The sequence below is a fragment of the Heliangelus exortis genome, chromosome 2 (genome assembly GCF_036169615.1).
Source record: "Heliangelus exortis chromosome 2, bHelExo1.hap1, whole genome shotgun sequence".
NCBI classification, from domain to species: Eukaryota; Metazoa; Chordata; class Aves; order Apodiformes; family Trochilidae; genus Heliangelus; species Heliangelus exortis.
Window position 1 is genome coordinate 98,345,370 of NC_092423.1, and position 27,995 is coordinate 98,373,364.

The window sequence follows — 27,995 nt, forward strand, 5'->3', positions numbered from 1 at the left end:
CCCACCGAGGAGAGTGGGGCGGAGGGAGGCGGCCCGGCAGCCGCCGCGATCAATGGGGGAAGGCGGGCTGCAGCGCGGCGCCTGGCTGCTGGGCGCTGAGTGTAGGTGAGCCCCGGGGGCGGAGAAGGGCCGGGAGAGGCGGGGGGTGTCACCGAGAGAGGAGCGGTGAATGTTTCCTTCGAGACAACGATTCGCCGCTCCCGGGGGCTCGGGCCGCCCCTCAGGGGTCCCGCTGCCCTCCTCCCCCGAGAGCTGCGTGCGGGAGCGGCCTGGCGGCCGGGGCCGGGAGGGCCGGGGCCTTTCCGTGCGGCGGGGGCGAAGGGCGGTACCGGGGCTCCGCGTTACCGCGGCTGTGGGGGAAAGACCTCAGGGTTGACGGCTTGAGTCGGCCGTCCCCAGAGTGAAAGGAAAAGGTGTGGGAAAAGTGGCCCCGGGAGCAGAAGGTCTGAGGAGAAGGAGGGATTTTAGCAGATTTTTAGTTCCCAGCAGCTTGTTAGCGCTTGGGAATTCAAATGTGTGTTAACAAGCGCGCTGCCCCTTAGGTTTTCCACTTCTCTTTGTATGTCGTTTTGGATTCGTCAAGGATGAGAAGAAGGGAACTGAGAACCTACTGTTCCAGAACCCTCTCGAAAGCCAAAGTGCCGGGCATTGGAGCCGGCGGAGCAGGGGGCTGGTGGCCAGGGAGCTCGGCCATCCTACATCTGCCTCGTAGGAAAAGGGCGGTCTTCGATGGGGACGTACTTATGCAATAGAGCACCCAGTCCGTAATACCTCCAACACCGACCGAGTGTTGGGAGCGTACACTTCAGCTGCTGAAGTGAAGCTTTTCCGAGCTATTTGTTCTGATGCACTCTTGGCACTGAATTGGACAAAAGCAAGCCCACAGATGGAGTCTGCCAGGGTAGCTTTTTGACAAAGGCACTGAATACACCGAGTGTATGAAATCTGTTACTGTCTTTCAGCACCTGCATTGTGGTCTGGGGTTTCATTTTCAGTGACATTTCTGGGCTGGAATGGAGATGCTTTAATGGTGACCATATTTGCATTAAGAAAATTGCATAACACCACCGCTTACCATCTCTGAGATGAACACAACATTAATTGTTAATTTTCTAGGGGCTAGAAAATTTTCTAGGGACTAGGCAAAGTTTAATTGGCTTGGGTATTGTAGTTAGTTAACCTAACAGGCCCTGGCTGTACATCCATTTTCTTTTATTTGGTGGTTTATTCTATCTTGTACAAGACAGTTAACATTGGGATAAGAGGGACATAACACTACCTGCCATATGTAGCTCACAAAAATAATTGACACTTAGAAAATTAAAAAGCTTGGTCCTTTTCCTTCTAAAGTAAGTGACAAAACTTAATGGATTGTAGGGCAAGAACTAATTCTCTAAATTTCTAAACTTCGCTGTGGCAGTAAAAGTCACAAAGGCAGCAAGGCTGTCAATCTACTTAGCAAAACATTTTTTAGTCCCCATTTTGAATCAGAAAACCCCCAAAACATAACAAATAATGAGAATGTGAATTATTTTATACCCAATTTTTAAAATAAAAATTATGAAGTTATGAAATCCTGTTTAAAGAAATCCTCAGCAAATGTTTGTCAGTCCTTCTGCCAACTGATTATTCTGCTTCTAAGTCACTTCTTTCCTCTGACCTCATATCTGCTTTGTCCTTATGTAACATTAGTTTCATTAAGAGCAATAACCCTACAAATGTGCAATATTATTTGGGGTACTGTGGAATAGAATTGCTCTGGATTAATCCTTCATCTCTGTTTCCTCAGATTTTAGAAATTTGTGCTTTTTATTGAGGCCATAATCAGCATAGCTTGAGGTGACTTCAGGACTTTCCCTAGGGATTTTCTCTGCTGGAGCAAATGCTTCACTGCATTTACTGGGGAGTGTGTATTGGTGAGGTGTAGTAAACACAGCTTTAACTTTGGTAAATAAAGAAATCTACAGCTAGCCATGGCTTTACATTCTAGGAAGCATCTCAGACCATGACAAAAGTGGGTTTTGTGTTTTTTGTTGAAAGAGGATGTTCTAGTTACTGAATTTGCCAAGAGTAAAATGGTCTGTACCTTTTGCTGAAACTGTCTCAATGCTGTTCTGATGTGGAGCAGATGGTTTCCTCCCCTGTGTCTCAGGTCTGCTGTGATGCCTGGAGATTTGTTCTGATTAATCTAAAGGGGCATAGAGGTCTGCTTAGGTCGTGTTTTAACAAAGCATTATGAATGACAGTGTATTAAGAAGGATGCAGAAATATCCTCAATAAAGGGAACTGTAGAAAAGCATCATCACATTGCAGAGAAATACAGTTGCAACGTGGGGGTAAGTGCTCTCAATATTTTTCTATGCAGGAGTATGTCCTCCTTCTAAGTGACTTGTGAGTACCATTTGGTAAATAAACAACTCCATCTGGCTCAGTCAAATTTCGCCAACCTTCTCTTCATAAAATAAAAGGATCACCAAAGGCTGAACTGAAATATTTTAACTGAGTGAACCATCGCTTTTTACAGATCCCAGCTTTGTGGCTTGTGGAGGCAGATTTATAGCAGAACTAAAAGGCCAGATCAGTGGCTGCAGCTAGTATTTTTAAGCCCCTTCAAAATATTTTGTGAAAAAATACAGCTGCTGGTAAGGCCTATAAACAGATGGCAGTGTTTCTCCTCATCATTCTCCTCCTGAAGTGTTTTCATCTTCCTTAGCCTAGACCTGCTAGGCAGCAGGAGCTTCCTCCAGTGGGCTGCTGGGTGATTGTGAACATCTGTTCACCTCCAAGCAGGTCGAGGCTGCTCTCTGCCTTGCTGGATCTTGGCTCATTTTTCATAACTGCTAAGGTCTTTCATAACCTTTGATCTTTCATAACCCCAAACCCCAGCCCGTTCCTCTCACATGCCTTTTGTAACCTACACACATGCCACGTGTTTAATCTCATCCACTTGGAACAGGCCCATCCTGGATGAACCTGAAATACCAGTGTTTCCCAGGTGTATTGTCTGTGAATCCTCCTGGGCTTCGATCAGATTCGTGTAGAGTTCAAACTTCCTACCTGAGACAATGCATGCTTGGCAGAGGGGAAAACCCTCTGACCTCAGAGCAGAAAATAGAATGTAATTGTGTATTTCCATCTCCCCCAGTGAGTGAAGCCCTTACTGACTTAGATGTAGCTCAGCTGGAGGGAGTAGTCTTCACTTTCTGTCCTAAACTGCAGTGCAGCGTTGGTCAGGTGGCTGCTCTGTGTGTCATCCAGAGCTCCCAGTTGCTGTCTGCTTGGTCTGTGGTGCAAAAGCAGGGTCATTCAGAGGGGAAGCTGTTGCAGCTGAAATTGTTTTAATTATGCCTCAGCCAACAGGTTGCCATTCTCTTCTTTAACAGTAGTTGCACACTGTGGTGATGAAATAAAATTGGTTGTAGTTTTTGCAGTGGGAGGGTGACCTCTCTGCAGCTATCCAGCCATCAATGTGGAATCTGCAGATATCTTCCAGTGCAGATCCTTGTCACTTCATGGGTTTGATGGATGATCTCTTAATAGGGAATTAAATGGGAGAGCAAGTGGTTAACAGCTTTAATAAAAACAGAGAAGGGTGAGGGGAAAGAAAGAGGAAGTAATCTTTTGGAATTATTAGCCTGAGTGCAAAAGAGCATTTCCTCAGCATGACAGCCAGAGGCTTGCTGTGCTGTTATTAAAGCACTTCAGTGAGAATCCATGCAGATGGTCTTTTTACACAGCATAGCATTATACTGGATTAGTCATATAAAATTGTTGTTTACTGTCTCTGGCCCTTTTCCCCAGAGCTTTTATCAGTACCTCCTGAAGAAACATGTTTGTGTCTGCCTTTAAGAAGTAACCCAGCTGACAAGCTTTTTGTTTGTGCAAACTATTAGGATATTGTGGTAGTTTAGTGCCGTAATGTTGCAGTGAGAGATTTTGTGGCTGATAAAAGAGGATGTTCGGCTCAGATTTTTGTTTTGCCTTTTACATATACAAGATGGGAAGGTAAATCATAAGGAGATGCTCTTTCTTCTTGATGGACTCCCTAAAAGAGCTGTGCAGATCCTGCTTCTGCTTCATCAGAGACAAACAGGAATTACCGGAGCTGTTTTTCATAATGCTGACTAATAACTCATTAATGACATAGTGCTTGATGAATACACCATTCTAAGTGGTGTATTAGATGTTTCTTGTGTTCCCTTGCTGTCAGAGAGTTATATTATGACTACTTTTCCTTCTCGACAAGCAGAAGGTCAGAGATTGCTGCTTGGACACCCTCACATTTTCCTCCTGTCACAAACTAGCCAAAAGATAGTTTCAAACATGCAGTCGCTGAGTTGTCCTTCAGGTCTTCTCTGGGGGTTGGTTAATGTGGAAACCAAGATATTTGGCTTCAATGTCTGAAAGACAGCTGTGCTGGTAAAATGGCATCCTGCAGTGTTTTTTGGAGCTTTCAGGCTGGCTCTGATATCCTGGGAAATTTTCCCTGTCAGGAGGCATGACTGTGAGTGTTTTCTTGGTGTACAATTGCCTTGGATTCTCCACAGAGAGATGTTTTTCTTCTCTGGATAGAGTTCTGTGGGCAAGGTAATACAGTCCCAAGCTGTCACTCTTTTTCCTAGACCATGCTTATGTGTGTTGAATAGTATGTGGTATAGGTCCAAAGGTCTTTTCCCTTGGCCTTCAAAGGAGAAGTGTCAGACTGTGTCTGCCACATGCATGCCAGTATTGTTTTGTTGAACATTATCCACTGAAAATATAAAAAATATACCACCTTGCCCCCAAAGCAAACTAGTATTATAATCTTATGTTTCTATCACTGAAGGTGATACAGAACTAAAGGTGTTTTGAACTAAACTATGAACTTTTGCATTTAGCTGATCTCTGTGGTTTTGCTCAGGAAAGCCAGATTGCTTCTTCCTGTTTCAGGGAAGGCTCCTGAACACAAATGTTATGATTTTTTCCTGATCCAAGCTGAAAACCAGGTGGACAAAGGGCCTTTTTCCCATGTTGGTCATTTTGTTCATGGTTGTTCCCTAATTTTTCAGCTGGCATTCGTCTGTGAGATTGGCAGCACTGATTGTGCCAGAGAACGTAATGGGCAAAAAGACTGCATGAGCCTTGCCATTTTCTGCTCTGAAAGGGACTCAAGAGTCCTTGCTGACACAGCTGGTGGATGGAATAAGAGATATTAATTTGGGGCTGGTGAAATTTTTATGTCTTTTTACAAAGGTGTGTAGATTTTCACAAGGGAATTTTAATTCCTGGTGAATCTCATGAGGATAGTAGGTGTATGAGGGTTGAAAGAACACATACTGACCTTTAATCTGTGTGAAAAAAAGGCTGCGCTCGCAGTTATTGTAGGGTTGCATCAAGTAATCCTGTGCTCATGCATTTTCTGACAAATTAAATCAATTATTTTGGTGCACATGTAGCTGTAAAAAGTGCTATGGGTCACATTCCTGCTGTTTGGCAGTTAGCAGCAGGCTCAGCACCGCTGGAATCGATGACATTTTCATTCGTGTGTGCCAGCGTGCAGTGTGTCTCTGTTCATACCAAGATGAGCCAGAAGCACAAATGCAAGGAAAAAATAACGTGTTCAACGAGCCAGCTGAACAACAACAGTGTATGGTAGTGTTTCTGCTGTAATTGTTTATGGTGGAAAGTAAGTATCTCAGTGGCTTTTTGTGCACTGATACAGAGAATTTTTTAAAAAATCATGTATTGGAAGTATCTGTGGAGAACGATCACGTTTCCTAATCAAGAGAATTTTATAATTTGCATAAACTGTGGTTTGTATATATATCCAGGCTAATATTATCTTCAGATTTTTGGCTGCTTGAATTTTTGGCTGCACTGATATCCAGTGCTACTTATCCTTAGGCCATTTTTACGGATCTGTCACGTATCTTTAGTTTGTAGGAATGGATGCTTGTTTTGAAGTGAAGCCACTCAAAATCAATGACCACTTTAAAAAAGGTTTGATGATGATTTGTATTATAAAACCTAGAAGAACTTCAACAGTAGCTTTTCCCTAGAGTTTCAAGATGCAAGTAGGTTTTTTTGATGTCATTTGAAATTAGCACTTGTTTGTTAAAATCTGAATCTTGCACAAATTCCTGGGAGGTCTAGCTGCATAGTTGAGAAACCTGGCTGTTATCTGCTTCCTCCATCTATAATTTCCACATCAGCCATGGAAAAGCAGGCCAGAGAAGGGCTGTGTGGCTCAGTTTCTAGGTGAGAAATGGATGAAACAAACAAATGTTTGTTTTTAGCTCTACTGGCTCATTTCTCAGGTTTTCCGTGTGTCATATCCCAACCTGTAGGACAGAGGTGTTCAATGGGTAACAGTTTTTTTGCGTTTTGAAAACATTTGTGTCTTTAGAACTCTGCATGGCTGCTGAATTGTTGTCAACTTCCGAGGAAGCAGGAGAGCTGTGCTGTACCCAGAACTCATTACTGTGTTTGCAGAAGAGCTAAGGAAACATGGTCTGCAGATTTCAAATCTGAGAATGACACAAGGTGTATCGGGGGCTTGTTTTTTCTGATGCTTATGACCTCTCTAGGTTATTCTCTGAGTGCTTCCCAGTGCTGCTCTAGTTTGTGCAGAAGCCCCAGTTAATCCATCTCTGCTTCCTCCTCTTTTTGTTTTACTGCTCCCCCTATAGCATTTTTCAAAAGCAAACCAAACCCAAACACCAGGGTACCGTAGGAGTGTAGGTCCTAGCAAGCCTTTCACATTCTTTATAGAATACTGTTCCTTGATATTCAAGTGGCCTTAAGTGATTATGCTTAAGTGATTATGACTACTGCTGACATTCCCAACACTGAGGAAAAGGTTGTTATCCCGCTTATAATATCTACAGTGAGATCCTGATAGCCAGGGGATTCTAAATTCCACTGTGCTGATCTTTCTCCACCCCTGTGTTGTGTACTGTAATATTTTTACTAGATATAGCTGTTTACAAAGTCATGCCTGATAATTCTCTGATCTGTTTGTTAAAACCTTTAGTGAGGGAGAACCTTGTGTATTTTTCTTCTTTAAGAATTTTTTCCCTCTCATCCAACTGAAATAATCTCTGTTGGAAAGTAATTTTATTTCTGCTCATCCTGCTCTACAGGGGCACCTGAAAAAATTATTACCATCTTTTACAGCAACCAAAGATAAAGACAAAGCAGGTTAAAATGTCTCTTGGCAGTCTCTGTTTTCTGAACTAAACAAACACAGTCATTTCAACCGTTCCTGATACACTGTATTTTCTTCCTCATGTAATTTTTATTCCTGCTTTCTAGACTCACCACTCTAGGATCTCACCCAAGATCTTGTTTGTGCTGGATAAAACAGAATAGAACTGAGTAATTACCTCTCAGGATATTGCTACCCCACCCAAAAAATGGTATCTCTTTTTTTTTTTTTTTTTTTTTTTTTTCCCATTGCTACTGTAGCCAGTTGCATCCAGCTGTATTTTTATAAACAAGCGACTTACTGGTTTTCATACTGTGAACTATCAGTTGCTAATTTAGTCAATGTTAGTTGCTGATTTTAATTTTAATTGCTACTTTAGTAGCAATTTTGTTGTGGGGTCAACTAGGGACAAGGTGAGTCGTCACAGTCCCCAGGAATTAGCAGTGTTGTGTGGCTGCTTCTGCTATGGAACCAATGCAGTCTGGGTTTGTTAGCAGCCTTGCAGCTTGGTTCTTGTGCATATTCAGCTCAGCACAGTGCCTTTTACCTTGCACTGTCAAATCTGTGTTGGGCAAGTGGTAGAACTCTACAGTAGGCAGTGTTGAGCTGCTGTCATTTCCCCTTCTTTTTCCAAGTTTTGAATGGCTGCTCAGAAAAATTGCCAGGCTCTGCAAAGAGGTGGGCAGCACAGTGAAGCTGGAGGGGCAGGTGGCATCTGGCAATAATTTACACCAAAAAAACAACAAAACAACCAGGGGGCAATGGCCCGCAAGTAACAAGAGAGGAAGCATTTTATGCAAAGGCAGGAGAGACAGAGAGAGAAAAGACTTAAATTGGAGACCTAGAGAATGAGAAAGAGGAAAAGTTTTGAACTGCCAGTAAAAAGGCTGCTGGGACCAGCAGGCAGTAATGACTGCTTTGGGTCAGTCTTGCTGTGATGGGTGATCTTCTTGTGGCTGGTGACTGCTTTGTGTTAGTACTTTATCTGTGAGGTTCAGCCCATCATAAGAGAGGAATGATTTCATCCCATCTGTTTGACAAAAATGCCCGCAATATAAATATATATATATATATTTATATAAAAAAGAGGCAAACCTCAGCAAACAGTATTATACCAAGGCCTGCAAACACTAAGGGTACAGCACACCTCTCTCGAGAATGCTGTTACTTCCTGCCTGGGTGGATGTTACTTGAGCAGCCTCCGTCGTGGCTTCTGTTGTGAGGGCAGTGGGAGATGCAGAATGCGTTTTTGTAGAGATACATAACTCGGTTGATGTACAAACGTGTCCGTGCAGCTCTGCAGCCCGCAGTATTCTCGACCCCACCCGCTCAGTATCTGTTAGTCGCAGAAAATAAAACCGCGAATAAAGGTAACGACGATTTTAAAAGAGAGAAGCCAAGGCTGGGTGCTTTTCCCCTGGCTCTGCGGGGTGACGTTCACAGCCGCAGCCGGGCTGATTCCGGAGCTGCCAGAGCTGAAGCAGGTGTCCCGCTGTCACCACCGGCTGCGGTGCAGGCCCGGGGGGAGATTTCTGCCTCAAGGGAGGGAAGTAAACCGGCGGCGCCAGCCCCGCTGCCAGCCTTTCCCCACCACGGCCGTACCCGCCGGGGGCGCTCGCTGCTCCGGCCGGAGCCAGGTTGGGCGCCGCCTGCCTCGCATCCTGGTCGTGCCGCTCCCGAGTGGGAGGGAGCGGGGGGCGGAGACCTGCCCTGCAGGGGAGCTGCCGCCATCTCCCCGCTCCCGCAGGCCGCGGGCGGGAGCGGCGGGTGCTCCGCTTGCTGCCGTTTCCCTGGCAACGGGGGAGGGGGTAGCCGGGGCCCTTGACTGGGCGAAGTCGCTCGCCTGTGACGTCTAAGGGCTCGGAGCCTATCTGGATGGGCTTTGGTGACCGAGGCGCCTGCCGTGGAAGGCTGTGAGGCGAGCGGTGGTGACAGGCAGTGGGTTGGGCAGTTAGTTGGGGTCCTTTCACGCCGCGGTCCCGCCGGGGCAGTGGGTGCGTGAGGGTCCCGGGGGGCTCCCGGTGCCATGGCCCTGCCCGCCCTCCACAAATGCCTGCAAGTGAGTGGCACCCTTGGCGGTGCTGGCCCGAGGGGTCACATCCTTCCCCTCCGTTCGGGGCGGGTCCCGGCTCCCAGGAGATCTGCGGGAGGCCCTTTCGGCCCGGCCCGGCCTGTACAGAGCTCCAAGGAACACAGGGGCACGGCGTCTCTGCTTTAGGGGCAGAGCTCGCTCTTACAGCAGCTTGTGGTTGCTGCTCTTCCCTCTCTAGGCTGAGTATAAGTCGACCGCATCGGTTTTGCTTGGACCCCTGTAGGTCAGGGCATGATAGTTGGTTGTATTTTGGGTGGTAGGCGTGATTAGGTGCGGCTGGACGAAGTTCAGCAGATACGGATGCAAGAAATTCTGATGTAGCTGTAGTGCGTCTTGAGCTTTGGGGAGGCTAAAACAAAAAGAGATACAAGCCTAGTTGCAGGTATTAAGGGTTCAGAACTATAATGGAGCATACATATGCTTTGCTCCTTTGTATACATATATATTTTTTTTAATACAAACCCAGTTTGTCTTATTGTTCTCTAACGAATTATGAAGTTACATTCGAAGCCATTAATATAGATGCTAAAGAAGCTGTGTTTTAACCAATTCTTCATTTGAAGGCAGTTATTTCCCCTGCCATTTCCTCTATATAGTTCAGGATAAACATAGTAAAACTTTTCGGAGAGAATTTTGATTTGAAATATTATCAGTTTAATTAATACTTGATTTGAAAATGTTTCTCCATTTTTCTTTTTGAATTTCTTTTCAGCTCAATGATGAAAATGAACAATTAGTCAAGAAACTGAAAAAGCTACACATAAAAAACAAGGATCTAGAAAAGAATCTGAGTCAGATCCAAGAAAAACTGCATCTGCAGCAGTTAATGCATGGCTATGTCACAAGCAGAGAGTAAGAATTGTCAGCAGTTTGTTTTTGCATCTAAAGAAGGACTTGTAACCTGTTATTCTTCAGGCTGACTGGACCTGATCCATTCTCCATATTTTGAGGGGCAGTCTGTGAACAGGATGGTGGGGGTGGAGAGTGCTGGAGGTGTGCAGAGGAGCTTGGGGCATCTTGGGCAAAATTGGTGGTTGTAGTGAAAGAAACAGTTTTAATATCAACAAGTAAACCCCCTGCTTAGTCAACGTGCTGTCTCCCTAACTGCAAAGAATTTTAGACTGTTTTGCCAACAAACAGCAGTAAGATAGTTAAATTGCATCAGTGCTCTTAGATTCAGAAACTGGGATCTTAAGATCTGAAAAACTGAATGTTTTGGAGAGGGTCTTGCCAGGATTTCAGTGCCTGTTTGTAAAAATCATTGAGTTTAAATTTTGGTGTGTTTATGACACCGTGTGGAAACCTCTACTGGTAAAAGCAAACTGAGAAGTAGTTTGGCCTTTTTGAGTTGCTTTGTTTGAGCTAATTAAAACTGTAAAATCTAACTTTATTAAGCTGTTGTATTTGTTTGGATTAAGTGTTCAAGTTCAAACAGAAACCCATTTGTGGCATAAGGGTGGATACAGCAAGGATCTTAATCTAGAGGGTGACAGTGTCAGGTGAGTTCTTGGTAATTTTTAATTCTTCACAGAATTAAACATTCTTCTCTGCAGGGTAGAATATATTATTCAACTAATTGCACCATGAAATCCTGTTAACTCTTAGGGAAGCTGCTTTCAGCCTTTGAAACAATGGAAAATATATATTTTTTTTTTAATTTTCAAAGCAAATGATTGATTCTTAGATTGAACTGGAAAAATAGCACTAAACACTCTTTTTTTTTTTTTTCTTTTTTCCCCAAGTCTGTCATTGAGAAAAATTGAATGAGCCAAGGAACCTTCTTCCTGCATATGTGCACACATGATCTTCTTAATGGATTTTTGAGTTAGAATTGTGTACTTTAATTTCCTACTTTGTGGGAGCTTTCTTAGCTCGTTTTTGTTGCTCAGCATCGTGTGTATATAAAATCTGGTACTGTTTGCAAAATAAGCCACACAAGTGATTTTACTTAGTTTTAGAAGTGAGCCACTGCTTGCTGTAGTTTGCTAGAAGTAAACTTGGTAACTTTTTTTTTTTTTTTTTTTTTTGATAAATTTTTGTTTTAAGAAAATGTATATCAAAATGTTTTAATGACTACTCATGCTCCATAAAATAACTTCTTTTTTTTTTTTAATAGGCTGATCCATTCTTTCAAAGGGTACTTTCTATCCACTTACAGACATAGGCTGTGGGTCTTCTCTTGAATCAAGCACCCTAGTTTTTGTGTTTCCTTTAGGCTGGCTGTAGAAGGCCCATTTTTTTCTCTTTTTCTTTTTAAATACCTTTTTAAATACACCTTTACGGTGTATCATACTCTTTATAAACTACATAGGAAGGCTGGGTGGTGACCTCTGGGCTTGAATTAATTACCTAATTAGATGAATATGTGGAAGAAGTCAGAGTTATTCTCATAAAATTGTAGAACCATAGAATTGGCTGGGTTGGAAGGGACCTCAGAGATCATCAAGTCCAACCCTTGATCCACTACCGCTGCAGTTACCAGACCATGGCACTGAGTGCCACATCCAGTCTCTTTTTAAATATCTCCAGGGATGGAGAATCCACCACTTCCCTGGGCAGCCCATTCCAATGCTTGATCACCCTCTCAGTAAAGAAATTCTTTCTAATGTCCAACCTAAACCTCCCCCGGCACAAATTGAGACCGTGCCCTCTTGTCTTGCTGAGAGTTGCCTGGGAAAAGAGACCAACCCCCACCTGGCTACCCCCTCCTTTCAGGGAGTTGTAGAGAGTGATGAGGTCTCCTCTGAGCCTCCTCTTCTCCAGGCTGAACACCCCCAGCTCCCTCAGCCTCTCCTCATAGAATCTGCACTCGGGTCCCTTCACCAGCCTGGTTGCCCTCCTTTGGACCTGCTCCAGGACCTCGATATCCTTCCTGAACTGAGGGGCCCAGAACTGGACACAGGACTCGAGGTGTCTCATAATCTAGTGCTGGAACTGCTTTTTGTTAGGTTGCACATAGATAACCTGGCTTAGCTTTTTTTTTTTTAGCATCTGTATGGTGTTTTACAAAGCTGTTCTGTGCTGTAATATTGCTCATCCTGCTTGTGGTGCCCAGTCCTAACTTGGTATGAATGCCAGCTCTTACTTAAATTCCTAATAAAATAGGAAAAATGTTCATCACTTACATTATGGGCCTGATCAGACTGAATGCTATGAAATGTGGTAAGAAATTAAATGTAGCAGAACTTGGTGCAAGGTAATATCAAAGAGAACTCTAATATCTCAAATCTGTTCATTTTACATTGATTTTACCCACCCGCACTCATTTTCTCACAGATTTCATTCACTCATATTCTCACACCCACATACCCAGAAGCAGTAAGAGGCTTTGTGCAGCACAGAGGGATGCTGCCTCATGAGTCCTCATCGTGAGGTTCTTGACTGGTGTCAAGAAACTAGATCCTGGACAAACTTTTTTATATTCTTTAGGAGTGGGCTTTGGCTCTTCCTGTTGTGCTGATGGGGAGAGGAATGACACGTGCTGTGCTGCCCCCTTGCTGCTCCCCCTTGCTGCTGCCCCCCGTGTTGCTGCCCCCCGTGTTGCTGCCCCCCGTGTTGCTGCCCCCCTTGTTGCTGCCCCCCTCGGTGCTGCCCCCTCGGTGCTGCCCCCTCGGTGCTGCCCCCCTTGGTTGCGGCCCCCCCGTTGCTGCCCCCCCCCCGTTGCTACCCCCCCCCGTTGCTGCCCCCCCCCCGTTGCTACCCCCCCCCGTTGCTACCCCCCCCCATTGCTACCCCCCCCCGTTGGTGCCCCCCCCCGTTGCTACCCCCCCCCGTTGGTGCCCCCCCCCCCGTTGGTGCCCCCCCCCCGTTGCTGCCCCCCCCCCCGTTGCTGCCCCCTCTGTTGCTGCCCCCTCTGTTGCTGCCCCCTCTGTTGCTGCCCCCTTTGTTGCTGCCCCCTTTGTTGCTGCCCCCTTTGCTGCTGCCGCCTTTGCTGCTGCCCCCTTTGTTGCTGCCCCCTTTGCTGCTGCCCCCTCTGTTGCTGCCCCCTTTGCTGCTGCCCCCTCTGTTGCTGTTGTATAGACCTTCCATCAATGAGTTAATGGCACTGAGTTTTAATCAGAATGTGGCTGTATGGGCTGGACAAAACCAAGAAGGTCCTCAGTCTGGCTGAGTGAAAGGGACTCTCTGCTATCAATACAGACCATTCCTTTAATTCTCACTTTGCTCTTTTTTTTCTGGTACTTTGTCTTTCTGTGTTGCTGGTCACACCTAATTCACACCACTCCTAAATATTTCTTTTAAAAGTCTCTAAAGCCCAAATGATCTCCATGGGGCATGTGTGATGCTCCTATCAACAAGGATGTACATTTTGTTGGCTTCCATGTTTTACTGCAATTTATGCATTTCTTCTATTTTAGACTACTGCAGATGTATAATGATCTAAAGAAACGTTACCTTAAAGAAATCAAAACAAACCAGGAGCAAAGGGAAGCAATTAAAAATCTTACTGTAAGTAGAATTTGTAGGAGATGGTATCAAATAATTAAATACAACCTTTTAGGGAGACTGTTTTTCTTTTTACACCCATTTTTGTTTCCTTTGAGATAATGGAAAGCAGTCTGCAATTCTGTATCCTGACACTAGTGTGTCTGTAAATGAAAGCTGTCTCCTCTTCTCTTGTATTTTTCTTTCCTCTTCTGACTACTGTTCCTTCCAACTGTGTATGCATCTTCTGACCTCTCTTGCACCAGCCCTGATATTTTTCTGTATGTGTCACGAGCTCTAATTTATTTCAGAATTCCAGCAGCAAGCTAACCAAACACAGACAAATTGTCTTCTGTTGGGTAGCAAAATCTGTTGGCTTTCTTTGCAAAGGGACTGGAGCAAAGGCAGGGTGGTGTGGCCAGGAATGCTTCAAGGAGCTTCAAGTGGCTGTTGCCTCTTTAGGCATTGATCAAGCCTTAAAGCTGACCAGTATAAGTAATTGCCTCCTAGGAGGCTGGAACATGTGCTTTTTTGTTTCTGCATCAATATTCATTATCATTTGGCTTTTATGTACTTTTTCTTAGAAGGTGGCAATTGCTGCTATAAAATTTTTTTTTGTTGTGTGGGTAGGTGTAATATTTTTGTACATGTGCATTGATGCTGTCTTGTGGGCATGTGCTCAGTAACAATTTTTTAAAAAAACTGATGTATGCAAAACTTTACCTACTTTATTTTTTTTCTTCTTTCAGGCCATTTAGATGAATTTAGTTTTAAGTTAGCAATTGAATGCTCTGCCTCTGCATTCAGGATATGTTTCCAGTTGTATTCAGTTGAACTGTGTTTGTTCTATGAATTTTAAGAAATATTTAGTTTCTCTACAGAGTAAAATTCATGAACTGGAGCTTAATCTTCAAGAGCAGAGGCAAAGAATTGAGCAATTGGAATGTAAAAAAGTTTCTTGGAAAACTAGTGGTGCTTCTGGAAAAAGGAATCGCACCCCAGAAGAAGTAACATCTCACAGGGACCTGTCTAAAAAGAATGATGAATCCTGTTACTGTAAATACTTAGGTAATGATGCAGTTAATTCTGATGATGTTGCTTCCAGTATTCCCCTCACAGATGATGCACTCAGTTTCAGATCCAAAGGCACACTCCATTTCTTCTACTTCAAGCAACAGTATCTAAATTTTTTTTTTTCTTTTTTGAAAACCTGTAATGTAAATATGGGATCATGTAATTGATGTCCTGTGTGTGGATCCAGCCCCACATCTCTTTGTGATAAAAATAAGTGGTCACTGCTTTTCTCTTTTGCTGAAAATGGTGTGTCAGTGTAGTAATGTGCATGGCTGTATTTAGTAGTATTTATTTCAGTAATTGCTATGCAGATCTCTTAGTGATAATTTTTGCTTCTCCATTCTTTGATTTTCAGACACAGTTACACAAAAGAACCTAGTCTTAGCCTTAAAATGTGGGACAAATCCAGAGAATACTGGCTTGAGCATATTCTTTCTCACCTAAGTAAAGCCACAATTTAAGGTGCAATCCTGTTCAACATTTGAAAAAAGAGACTGAAGATACAGTGTAGGCATAATTTTCAGGAAATGTGCTGTCAGCTAAGGGCTAATGTGACCCACTTGTAAGTCAAAAAATGGTAATCAAGACATGTGATGCATGTTTTGCAGATTTTAAAGTAAAATAATCCCACATTCTAAGAATCTGACAAATTCAGATTATCCAGTTGACAGATCCTGTTATCTTTCATAGTACCTGGGAGTGTGCTGGGCTGATTCTTAAGAATAAATGACTTTATGAAAAAGGTACTTTAAAAAGCTGAACCATAATTTTCTAATATCACAAAATGTAGGCAGCTCTTTAGCTGTAATATGATTCATATGAGGGGGAGGTTGACTGTAATGGTTGAAGACTATATTTTTTATTTGAATGTAGAGCTATTGTTGAAGGAGATTAAAAAGCTGAAGAAAGAAAATGTAAAGTTGTCTGCAGAAAGAAGAGCACTAAAAAATGAATTAGCCGGATTAGACAAGGTAATTTATTTTAGGACAAGTTTAAGAATAGGTGATTTTTGTAAAACTAACTTTTTTGCCTGAACTGAAACTTATCTGTAGGCTGAACATATGCTGTTATCAAGCAAAATACATTTTAAAAAAATTCATTTATAGCATTTTGAGAAAGAAATGGAAATAAATGACTCCTTGAAACATGTCCTTCTGCTTGACTAAGGAAGGGAAATATATTTTTATTTTAAACTACTGGATTTTCTTGTGGATTTTATTTTTTTGTTTGTTTGTGCAGTTTGATTTTCTTCGTGAGAAATTACCAGTCTCATGTTGTTGTGACATTAAAATTGTAACTGCTGGTAGCAGTCTTAACTCCTCCCATCAGACATTTGCAGAAATAATAACAAATATTTTTTGAATTGTCACTTCTGTTCCTTCATGTCAGTGAGAGGAAAAGTATTTTCGCATGAGCTTAAACATGTCAAAGTTATGCATGTGACAAAACTCTTAAGATTATGGAGGGCAGAGGCAGGGGCTTTGAAGATTTTATGAAATAGAAAATGATGTAGGAAGTAAAAGAGTAAAAATTTGGTAATTCTGGAAGTTATGTGAAAAGATGGAGATACCTCATCTAGCTCAGTTTAATGTCCTGACCTAAGCAGCAAATGTGATTATTTTTGTATTTCTTATCTTGTAGTCCAGGCATAGCAGTAAAACATGGTGATAGCTTATAAGATATGAAACATACAGAAAATGAGCCTGGGTGAATTCTAGATCCCTGTGTTTGGGAGTTAGGGACAATTTATGAATTTAAGTTTCATCTTTCAGACATAAATCTGAAGTAATTGCTTTCTAGGTAATTTTAAGTCACTGTACATTTAAGATTAATGTAGATACTTATTTAAAAAAATGAATAGGCAGGAAAGGGTGCCAAATATGGATGAATATAAGTAGATACTGTGTTACTGTGGTAGGTAGGATTTTCCAACCTTTGGGAAATTTAGTCTTGTTTGCTCTGTTTGCTGCCCTTGTATTTTCCAATGACTTCTGTCTTCACTTACAAAGGATCAGAATTGCTCAATAGACTTGAGCTGCAGGAGCTGAACAAAACATCATTTCATTTAAGCCATGGGCCATCAGTATTTTTAATAAATGAAGTTTGCATCTGTGAAGCTGCATTTATCTCCTAGTTGAAGTAGGTATAGCTAGAGCTACTTGTTATGCATTATAGGATGGTATAGTTATGAAAGGATTGATATGAGAAAGTGAAACCACATTGACTGACATTAAATAATTCAATGGAACTTGGTTTTTATGAATTTTATTGTACTGTCTCTTTATATTCTGTGTAGCCTTACATGTTGCTCTTTTTCAATCTGTCCTTTGGTGTAAATTGCTTTTATGTGAGAGAGTTGACTTTTTAGACAGTGTTATCCATTTTAGGCTCTGTCAAGTTTAATGCATCATAAATCTTATGCTTTTGAATATTAAAATAAAACTTTTTTTAACACAGTGCAGTCGTAAATAATAGAACCTGTTTTGAAATAGGATACTAGCAATTTTCAAAGCAATTAAGGTCTAAAAATATATTGCCTTTCTAGGTCTAAATATGATATCAGTTTTCTAACCTTAAACTCTGTAGTATTGTCTTCTTCAAGTGCTAACATCCTCCACATTACTTTATTCTTCTCATCCCTCTCCTTGTTGCTTGTCCCTTTTTTATAATCTTGCAACTTTCAGATCTTCAAAATTAATGATATGTTATCTGCTACTAACTGACTTCATCACAGATAGCTATGTTTTTGCACAGAGAGTTTGATATTCCCAGGTAATTTTCAATTTTTATTTTGTAGCTTCCTGATAAATCAGCATGTTTTTCCTTCTCTATATTATTCTTTCCTATTATTAGTCTGTATTTTATGCTCTGATATAACTTGATTTCTGCTCGCATTGTGTGTTTAGGGCAGAGTTTTAAATTACTACATAAGGTTATAGTTGATTGCTGTATCTCGTTGTAGCTGTGTTTGCAGAGCTCAACCATACATTAATAAAAATACAGAAAGTGTACTTGAATGTGGGGACAACTGAAATATTGAGAATTTCTTTGGAAGAAACTTCACGGTAAATATTTTTGGGTTTTTCTAGGATTTTTTTGAAGAGATAGAAGATCTAAAGCGTGCTGTACAGGAATCTGTGAAACTAAATTATCAGTATGAAAAGTGCTTGAAACAAATAAGTATAATGTATGGACTTCCTTTTACGGCACATTTGTAACTACTGATGGAAATTAGAGCTTTTTATACTTAGTGCAACATTAAATGTACCATGGCTTATGTAGTACTGCATTTTGATAGCATTATAGATACAATAATGTGATCTTGATATGGCAAGATGCTCTGAATTGTGTTTTTTTTTTTTATTTTGTCCCTTTGATTTTTGTTTATATGGTCTTTAAATAAACTGGTCTGTATAACTTCAACTAAGTTTCAAAACTTCTCTCTTTAACACATGTAAAATGCATCCATTGGGGGAGTGGTTGTGGGTGTTTATGGGAATATGATAAAACATTTGTATTTCAATTGAAATAATTTCCTGATTTATCATCCTCTATAAACTATATAAAGCAAAGTAGATCTGTATACTTGGCAAGCAGACAGCAAACAGTTTTGTCATTATGTTATTAAGAAAGGCTTTCTTAAAAGAAAAATGTTCAATCTCTGCTTGGAGTTTTTCTCTAATCATAATAATGTTAAAATGCATGGATGGATGCATAGATGAAGGAGGATTTAGGGTTTCCAACTGGAAGGAGTGTGTTCAGAAAGAAGGGCTGGAGAGCTGCCTTGCAGAATCGAAACACGAATTGATCAGAAGCCCTTATTTGGTTGAAGAGTGAGGTATTTGAAGTGCTCTGTTACTTGCAGTGCTTCTGAAAGGGAATGAATGCAGAGTGTCAGGGTTCACAAGGTAGAAATGTCAATGTTTGCTTCAGAGAGGAAGAGCTTGTAGTCATAAGAGACAACTCCCAGTTGCAAGTGCACCTTGTAGAAGGGAAACCTTTTGAGATTTCAACCTGAACTTGTTTGCAGCTACATTTTACAAAAGTTTAACATTGTTACACCACAGAACCGGATTGATCTGAAAGTTGTAAATCCCTACCTTTGTGCCACTGTAATGGGAGAATTGAGGCAAATCTTCATCACAAGTTTAGAAATATTAAGCTTATTCATAAGCTTTAACAGCTTCCTTAGCTTCACAGATATATTTGCATGCTCATTAGGGATTGGACTAGAATTAGGACTCTTGTATCCCACTTTGCTTGTTAGGACAGTTTTATGTAGCTCTAAACAAATAAATAAATTGGCCTCAAAGCTTAGGTGTTCAGAATTACCTATTCAGTAAGAGATAGAGAGTAAAGCTCCAGGAACAATGACCTTCTGCTCTGGCCGTAGACCACTGTGTTAGGTTTCCCATGGATAAATTTCTGCACTGAGATGAGAAAGGTAAAGAGGAGTAATGAAAGTTTGTGTTGGCAATAAATTTGATTAAATTTAGAACTAATAGCACGTACTTTAAGGAAGTGCTTTTAAGTGCAAAAATGTAAAACGTATCTAATATTTATTAGTAAGGGAAATGAACATGAATGATGGAGAAAGACAGAAAACTTTTTTTTTTTTCCTGAGGGCTGGTCTCTTGACCATTTCCTCCCCCCCCCCCAATTTTGTGGCATAAAATTGTGTTTCTAGCATGTTTAAACTGGTGACATTACTAAATGAACCAGTAATTTCCCTTGTCCACAGGCTGGTTTTTTAGAGTTTGTTCGGAGTGGTTCTTAAAACATCCAGATGAGGAAAAATGCAAGGTTATTTCTTCCCTGTCTAGAGAATATACATGTTGACTGAATAAAAAACTGTTGTGACTTAGCAGAATGTTGGTGTTTGCCAGTTTATGGAAGATCAGAGTTTTCCATTGCAGAGTATATTCTGTGCCCAAACAATTGCAAGTAATGAATATGGTGAAAATATTGACCTCACCTTTATGGTGAGCTTTTAAAACTCTTAATAATCAGTTTTGCATCAGGCCACTCCCCTTTATTTAGTACACGACAGTGAGAAATCTTTTGGTCTTTTTTCGTAACAGAGATCCTCAAGCTGTAATAAGAAACCAGATTGTAGTCTAACCTTAATAACCAGCCAGGCAAGCAGGAATAGCAGCAATGTATTTATTACACAGCAAGATGCTGAGCCACAGCTCCATCTTGCAGCGTGTGTGCCATCAAAGAGCATTATTTTTGACCTTGCCATCACGCATGGGAGGAAAGGGATCTTTGTGTACCTGTATGCGAGGTTGGGAAGGTTGGGATTATTTACTGCATGTGCTGGGCTTCTGGTGAAACTGCTTTGCCTGTGGTGCACAGAGGTGTGCAGTCACCTTCCTGAGCAAACACCTTGGCTGGGGTGTGAGCAGCCACTGGCAGGCAGGTGGCAGAGCAAGGTAGGCAGGGATGGCTCTCAGCCCGGAGTAGGAGTTGGCTTTCAGCTCTTCCTGCGATACTGACTTCCTCTGGTTTTGCCCCGCCTCTTTTTTTTTTTTTCTTTTTTTTTTTTTTTTCTTCTCTTTTTCACTATCTGGAAAGCTAGAAGTGTAGGGTGCAGATGGGAGACCTCTGACATCTTCCACATCTGCTCCCAAAATAGTAGCAGTTAGCAGCAGAAATAACAGAACAGGGAATGTGTATAGAGATGACAGGCTCTGTGGGTTTGATTGTGTCAGTTGCTGCTTGTGACTTTTGAAAATGTCAGTTTTGCCTTGAAGATATTTTCCTTTTCTAGAAATTGCAGGTTTCGGTGTTGTTTTGTTTTGTTTTCCAGGTTGTTTTGGTTTTACAGAATTTTTTTTCCATGCCTAGTGCAAGTTAAATGACTTCCTGGCATCTTTTGTTCAAATTAGCAGTGTTCTTGTTGGAAGAGGAGACTATCTAGGACTACCAAAGTCTACTTCCAAATTCAGTGTTAGGTGCTGTTTGTGCAGGGTGAAGCCATATGAATTTGTGTGCTTAGTTAGGAATTTACCTGTCTTCTGTTCTTGTTGCTGTTTCTATTGACCAGATATTTCTGCTTTAATCTTGCTTTGTTGTGAGATGTAGGAACAAGATTCTGTTGATTTTTGTATCTAGTTGAAGTGAAGATGAGATTAATATTAAACAAGTTAATCAGCCTTTCTGTGTAATTCCTCTCTATTCTGAAATTGTGACGTCTGGCCAGTGGCTTTTTCCCCTCCCAAACTAAGTTTAGATAGAACTGAATTGCATGCAATTAAGTATTAGTCATGCTAACATTAAATAATACATATTGGAAATGTTGCATGATGCAGACTAATGTTTTTTGTCTTGAATAACTACTTTGTAGTGGTGATACAGAAAGCTTGTGTTTGAAAATAAGTGGCTTATTAGCTTCTTGTATTATCAAATAGAAGATTTGATTGGAAAAATATGATAATCAAAGACTGACGTTACTTCCATGAGACATTGATCTAGTGGGCTATGATATAGGGGTAAAGCAGCTTAAGTTTTGTTCTGTGTGAGACCAGGGTTTTAGAAAATATCCATTAATGTTATGTGGTTCTGTAATTTTGTCCTTTTCATAATATTTATGGTCTAAATAAGCAAAAGTGTTAGTTTTCACACTTTTAATCAATTAAATCTAAGATTTAGTCCATGCAAATGAACACTGACTGCCAGTTACTGTCTGGGTACTGTGTTCTGTAGTTGCCAACATCTTGGATATTAGTCCTGTATTAGAATTTTTCTGTTGTAAAAAGCAAAATTGCAGTCTCATTCCTGGGCAGGGACAAGACTTCTCTGTGGATTCTCCTAGGACGAGGGGATAGAGGGTATCATTAGCAAGTTTGCTGATGATAGAAAACTGGGAAGGGTGGCTGAGAGACCAGAGGGCTGTGCTGCCATCCAGTGTGACCTGGACAGGCTGGAGAGCTGGGCAGAGAGAGACCAAATGGAGTTCAATAAGTCAAGTGCAGGGTACTCCATCTGGGGAGGAACAACCTCATGTACCAGTACAGGTTAGGGATTTTGACCTGCTGGAAAGGAGCTCTGGGGAAAAAGACCTGGGAATCACAATGGACAACAGACTCACCATGAGCCCAGCAATGTGCCCTGGCAGCTAAGAGGGCCAATGCCATCCTGGGGTGCATTAAGAAGAGCATGGCCAATAGGTCAAACAAAATTATCCTCCTCATGTGGAGTATTATGTGGAGTTCTGGGCTCCCCAGTTCAAGAAGGACAAAGAACTACTGGAGAGAGTCCAGCACAGGGCCACTAAGATGATTAAGGGCCTGGAACATCTGCCCTATAAGGAAAGGCTGAAAGAGGTTGTTTAACTTAGAGAAAAGGAGGCTGAGGGGGGATCTTATCAGTGTTTATAAATATCTAAAGAGTGAGTGTCAGGAGGGTGGGTCTGGACTCTTCTCTGGTATACACTGACAGAACAAGGGGTAATGGACACAAACTGGTACACAAGATTTAAATTAAATATGACAAAAATATTTCTTCACTCTGAGGGTAACACAGCACTGGAATAGATTGCCCAGGGAGGTTGTGGAGTCTCCATCCCTGGAGACATTCAAGACCTGCCTGGGTGTATTCCACTCAAACCAGCTCTAGGGGATCCTGCTCTAGCAGAGGGGTCAGACTAGAGGAGCCTCAGAGGTGCCTTCCAACCCCTTACCATTCTGTGATTCCTCCACAAGTTTTTTTGTGAGCTCTGTCATGAGTTATACATCCCCCACAGTCCCTTTTAAAGTGACCATGCTACATGTTTTGCCTTTTTAAAGGTGGGTCTTCTAGACATGCAGTACTCTTCAGATCTAAACCCTGAGGAGGTTGCATGTAGAATCTGAGTGATTTTATTTGAAAGTAAGGCCAGTATCCCTGTCCTCTCAGGTGGGATACTTGTTTCTTGTGGGCACTTACACTGGAAAAATGCTTCTGCCAAGAACTGTAGCAGTAGCAGACCTGGGCATGAGGAACAATGAGTTTCTTTTAAATGCCTGTAAACAAGTGAAACAGTCAATGAGCCCTGTTAACAATTGTGGCTTATCAGCATGAAGACATTTGTTTTGGATTAGCCTTTAAAATGGCATAAAATAAAATTGTAGTTTCAAAAGGGGCAAGTTCCCTGTTTGGGTTGCAGACTATCCAAGGTGGAAGGGGTTGGTAAGTACAGTAAGTTTACCAGCTAAGGCTCATTTGAGACCTGTACTCACAATGTTTTCAAAAGACCGTCTTTGCTTTAGGCCAATTACTTATTTCCACATCTTTCAGGGTGACAGTAAATTAGCACTGTGGGCCTTACATGGTAGCTTTTAACAGGGAATGTTGGCTTAACAAATACTTAATTTTGTATTTCCTCTGCAGGGATTTTGTATTAAGAAGCCCAACATGGTCCTTTGAATACGACTTTCACATGGGAGAGGAGAACTGAACCTTTGGAAAAGAGATTTATGCTGATACTGCAATGCTGAGTTCTAGCTTGACCACTGTGAAGAGTCATCCTTTGAAAAAGAGGCTCTGTTTCCTGCTGAAGCTCATCTGCTTTGTCAGCTCAGTGTTAATATTTTGTGAATTTTTAATTTATTACGTGGTAATTTTTCAATGTCGATGGCCAGAAGTGAAAAGTGGAGCTCATGTGAGTAAAAAAGAGACTTCAGCTTCAGTCCTAAAGGCCATGATTTTAGCTGATACTCACCTACTTGGTGAAATCAAAGGACATTGGCTAGATAAGCTAAGAAGGTAATAGTTAATTTTTTAAATAATCTCTACCCTGGTTTTAGAGTTTTTAGTAATAGCTAATGGGACAGATGTTAGAAACTATTGTTGTGTTACTTGTAAGAAGTGTGCCTGCTGCTTCTGACTTGCCTGTCAGGATCTGTGCTGGGTAATAAATCAGTGTTGAAAGGCTAATGAATGGGTCTTACTGGGGCAGTGCAGTCTTGTATGTCTGGGTAGTGTGTGGGCACAGGTGTCTGAGTATTTTCAGTGGATCAGATAGTTTTTTCCAGTGGGTGACTATTTTATAGAATGCCTTAAAAATCAGCCAGAAAGCTTGGATGTCCCAATAGTTAATACCTTTAACTGCAGAGGCAAGGAAGCAGGTAGAAATTTGTCTCTGTAGTAGAAGAACTGGCAGCAAAATCACATTTAAATTCAAAGGTAATCCAGTCTTATGCCTGGAAAGCCATGTTGTTTCTGTTAACCAAAAAAAAAAAAAACAACCAACCCACAGAATGCTGAAAGTACAAATTCTACCATGAAATGAACATTACAAACTTCTGCTGCAGAAACAATAGCGTAGTAAAAGGTGTGTAGTGAACTACTATTCACTGTTCTAATTAATTGCTGTTTAATGGAATTAAAATGAATGAAATTGAACAAATTGTTATTACTTCTTGCACTAATTGGTCATGATTGTAATAAGGTGGAATTATCCACCAGGTAAGATGCACCTACTGTACTTAACCCTGATTTTTAAGTATTTAATTTGAATTTCATCCTAGTGCTTTCAGTGTATAGGAGCCATTTTCCCATTCCTGCCAGGCTTGTTTGTGTATTCAGAGTTCAGAATCCAGAAGTCAGGCACTGATGACTGGGTATGCATTTTCTTTTCAGGGAATGGCAAATGGAGAGATCTTTCCAAACTGCCTTATGGTTACTGCAGCCAGATATTGTTTTTATTTTGGGAGATGTCTTTGATGAAGGAAAATGGAGCTTTCCTCAGGTATGAATCAACAGCTCTCTTCTAAAAAAAAAAAAAAAAAGAGGATTTCTTGAAGGAAATGGATGGCAGAAGAAAGCAGACTAGGTATGAAAGGCCCTGTTTAATATTACTATAGTTATCCTGCTGGTAGAATTTCTAGTGTTTTAGATAGGAGTTGAAATGTTGTGATTGTCTTTTGGTTTTGATAGTGTCTTGGCACTGCTCCCCCTCATACAATACCTATAAAATGTGGATATCTCACCGAGCGTGTGCTTGCGTATTAAATGCTCGTGGTTCCCCTTGGTACTGTGGAACAGGATTAATTCCTCCATTTATGTTTTCCATGCAGGCGTGGGCAGATGATGTCAGGAGATTTCGGAAGATGTTTAGGTATCCAGTTTCTACTGAGCTGGTGGTTATCGTTGGGAATCATGACATTGGATTTCATTATGAGTAAGTGTCAGCAGTGAAAGGAGTATGGAAGTGCCAAGAGTGAAACGTTGGCGTACGTATAGTAACTGCTTTTGTGTCTGAGACACCTCTTGTGTGTTTATAAACAAAGGTTTTGGTCATAACCAAATGAGGAGAGATTGTAATTTAGAGAAACATCTTGCAAGGTCTGCATCAGTGTACAATGCACTCTAATAATACATTCTGGAACAGTTTTTAGCCTCCTTTTGTGCTTCTCTGAGCTAATGTGAAGTTATTCAGAGCTGGTCTTTCTTCACTGGCAGAGAACTCTCAAAGCTGATTTTCTTTGTCTTGGGCACTTTGACCACATTCCCTTTCCCATATTCTCAGCACAGAGGAGTGCAAATGCCCTTGCTCTGTTGTACATCTGTAGGGCAGCTGTGCTTACTTCTGCTGACAAGACTGGGACAGAGAACACTGATGGGTGTCAGAGCATCCCCATGACTTGGAATGAATGGGATTTAGATCATGGAGCAGCGAGCTGCACGAGTGGTCTGCAAAATGGAAAGCAACTGTGTCAGATGATTTACAGTGCCAGTTTCTCACCTCAGTTTGTTTTTTGCTCTGTGACAGAATGACTGCTTACAAGGTAAATCGGTTTGAAAAGGTTTTCAACTTTACTTCAGGAAAGCTAATTACAAGAAAAGGAATAAAGTGAGTATATATTTCTTTTCCCAATGTTTAGGGTGGTGATTACCGAGTCAGCAGAGCAGAGTGCTGAAAACTGAGCACTGAAATGGAATTTCTAATGAGATAGTATGGGAATGCTTAACTTAGAGCTTTTAAAAAATTTATATATATATATATATATAACTTTGTATCTAGGTTAAAATATTTAACAGGAAACACTTTGTAACCTTTTATTTGATACAGAGCAGAAGCTGTACTTTGAGCTAGGTAAATTGTAACAATTTCCTTTTAAATGGAAAAGTACTGTGGAGTCAAGAGTCAAATTCTCTGGTTTGCCTTTTTACTTCCTTGCAGCTGGTAATGACCCATGGCTGTAAACAGAACAGAAGGAGAGGATTCAGTAAAGAAACGCAAACAAACCCCCTCTGTGCTTACAAGTTAAGAGTTTCATTAATTTTAATAACATCTTTAATCTGCAGAACTTAACTCTTGTTTGGGGTGTTTGGGAACACAGCAGCTGCTTGTCCACAGTTTTTCCACAGGGTGGGGTAATGAGGCAGGAGCTGGTGCTGGCTTGGAGGAGACCTTGTTACAGAGCTTGTTCTCACAGCTGTGTGCCTGTGCTTGCAGTCAGCTGCCGTGTGCCCTTTTTCTTACCTCTAGGAGCCCGGTGAGGGAAAGCAGTAGAGGGTGTGTAGAAAGGCATTTGTCTTGGAACCTCAAATATCTGAAGGGGAGACTCATTGCCACTCTGCATTTGGCAGGGTTATGGTCACTCGTGCAAATGTAGAATTCAGAACCTACAGGTTTACACTGGTTCCCTTAATTAAGCAAACATGAAAATATTCTGAGCAGGTCTAGAAATGATGTGTCTTTTTTAGGAAGATGTCTCAGCTTTATAAATGCTCAGCATAATACTCCTGTTTATCATGCAGATGTGGGATTCTCCAGATATGTATTTCAGCTGTTTTAAAAAATAATGATTAAGGAGTATCTCCATGCCCCTTTTAATAGAACAGCACAGCAGAATTCTTGCATGCAGTTGCAGATTGTATGTCTAGTATCATAATCATTAACTGAAACAAGCTGCATTTTAATGTAATGTTCCCAGATAAACTATTTTTGTAACAAATCTATGATATAAAAGCAGCTTATTTTAATAAAAGGTGATTAAAAAAATTTTTTTTAAGCCTATATCTCTCAAGTGGAGGCAATCAGCTCATTTATGCCTCTAAAAAATACTGAATTGAACTGGGAATGTATCTCCTGAGTCCTGGTATGAATCTTGTGACAGACGTTCAAAGCTGATTTGAAATCTACAGGGAAATTTTTTTTCTGTGTGAAATCTTGTTTTCTGTGGGAGAGGACCACAAAGTATGAAACGAAGTTTGTTCAGGGTAGCCAGCCAAATGCAGTGCTGTTTGGCTTTTCAGTTGTACTGAAGAAATCCAATGTCTAAAGTTGTCTGTTCCACCAGAGTACCACTTAAGTATTTTATAATATAAAAAAAATCTTGAAGTGTAAAAGTGAAGCATAGCATACAGTGTATTGTACCTAATTAACAGCTGATTATAAAGCAGCCTTCCAGGTTATGAAACTGCTACAGGAGGGATGCTCAAAAGAAGGTTTCTAGCACATGACTTCGGAAGCTGTTACATTCTGCTCTTCCTTTGAGCTGTATCCAACTTTGGAAAGCTTGTGTTTTATAGAACAAAGTTTATCCCATAGATGTGGAGGAATAGCACAAGCTTTCCTCTCCTTCCCACTCCCCTTCTCTTTGCCTGCTCCCTGGTATTTTCCAGCTTTGTGATCGTGAACAGCGTAGCCATGGAGGGTGATGGCTGCGGTGTCTGCCGCTCCTCGGAAGCAAAGCTCCTTGCACTGTCTCACAAACTGAATTGCTCCCAGCAGGTAAGAGTTTATTAAAGCTCTGATCATAGCCAGCAGCTATGGTGGCTGCAGTGGGAATACTGCTGATACTGCAGCAATAGTCAGGCTATAACTAACGCTCTCCTGGAAAAAAAAAAAAAAAATCTGCCTCCAATTCATGTCGCAACTTGTTAGCAAAACTTTCTTCTCCTCATCTGCCTCTTTTATCATACTTAACTGTGTTGTTCTGTGCTAATGGTGTTAACTTCCTCGTCAGTGCTGCCAACAGAGGGTGTCATTTCCTCTGTTCCAAGGAGTGCCAGAAGTTTTGTAATCCTCTTTGACTTAAGATAAATAATAGGCCCTGCATTAATATTTATGCTTATCATTCTGTTTGAAATCATTCAAGACAGCCCATTCTTTTAGTTTTTTGATTGTACTGGAGTCCTGTCTTGATAGCCTAGTAATGTTTTAATTGTAGCATTTTTTTCATCAAATCCAATTGCTTCTTCTATTTCATTCCTCTTCCCTTTCTC

General features: G+C 41.3%; 1 protein-coding gene and 1 long non-coding RNA gene across 12 annotated transcripts in view; both read left to right on the forward strand.

Moving 5' to 3' along the window:
- The first annotated feature begins 33 nt into the window (after positions 1–33).
- Positions 34–27,995, forward strand: part of MPPE1 (metallophosphoesterase 1) — a 31,509-nt gene continuing 3,547 nt past the window's right edge. For 2 of the 11 annotated variants that reach the window (XM_071737118.1, XM_071737129.1), the window contains exons 1-9: positions 9,145–9,245; positions 10,697–10,777; positions 13,637–13,727; positions 15,651–15,748; positions 23,151–23,525; positions 24,402–24,510; positions 24,839–24,942; positions 25,534–25,614; positions 27,393–27,501. In XM_071737118.1, coding sequence (XP_071593219.1) covers positions 23,251–23,525; positions 24,402–24,510; positions 24,839–24,942; positions 25,534–25,614; positions 27,393–27,501 — 678 coding nt within the window. In that variant the 5' untranslated portion in view covers positions 9,145–9,245; positions 10,697–10,777; positions 13,637–13,727; positions 15,651–15,748; positions 23,151–23,250. Of the gene's footprint in view, positions 106–9,144; positions 9,246–10,077; positions 10,131–10,696; positions 10,778–13,523; positions 13,728–14,790; positions 15,521–15,650; positions 15,749–23,150; positions 23,526–24,401; positions 24,511–24,838; positions 24,943–25,533; positions 25,615–27,392; positions 27,502–27,995 lie in introns of those variants that run through there. The other 9 variants (XM_071737119.1, XM_071737123.1, XM_071737125.1 and 6 more) reach the window with 9 other exon arrangements.
- On the forward strand, positions 23,532–24,186 carry LOC139793058 (uncharacterized). Its single transcript, XR_011724478.1, has 2 exons — positions 23,532–23,737; positions 23,813–24,186. It is a non-coding gene; the product is annotated as an uncharacterized lncRNA (long non-coding RNA).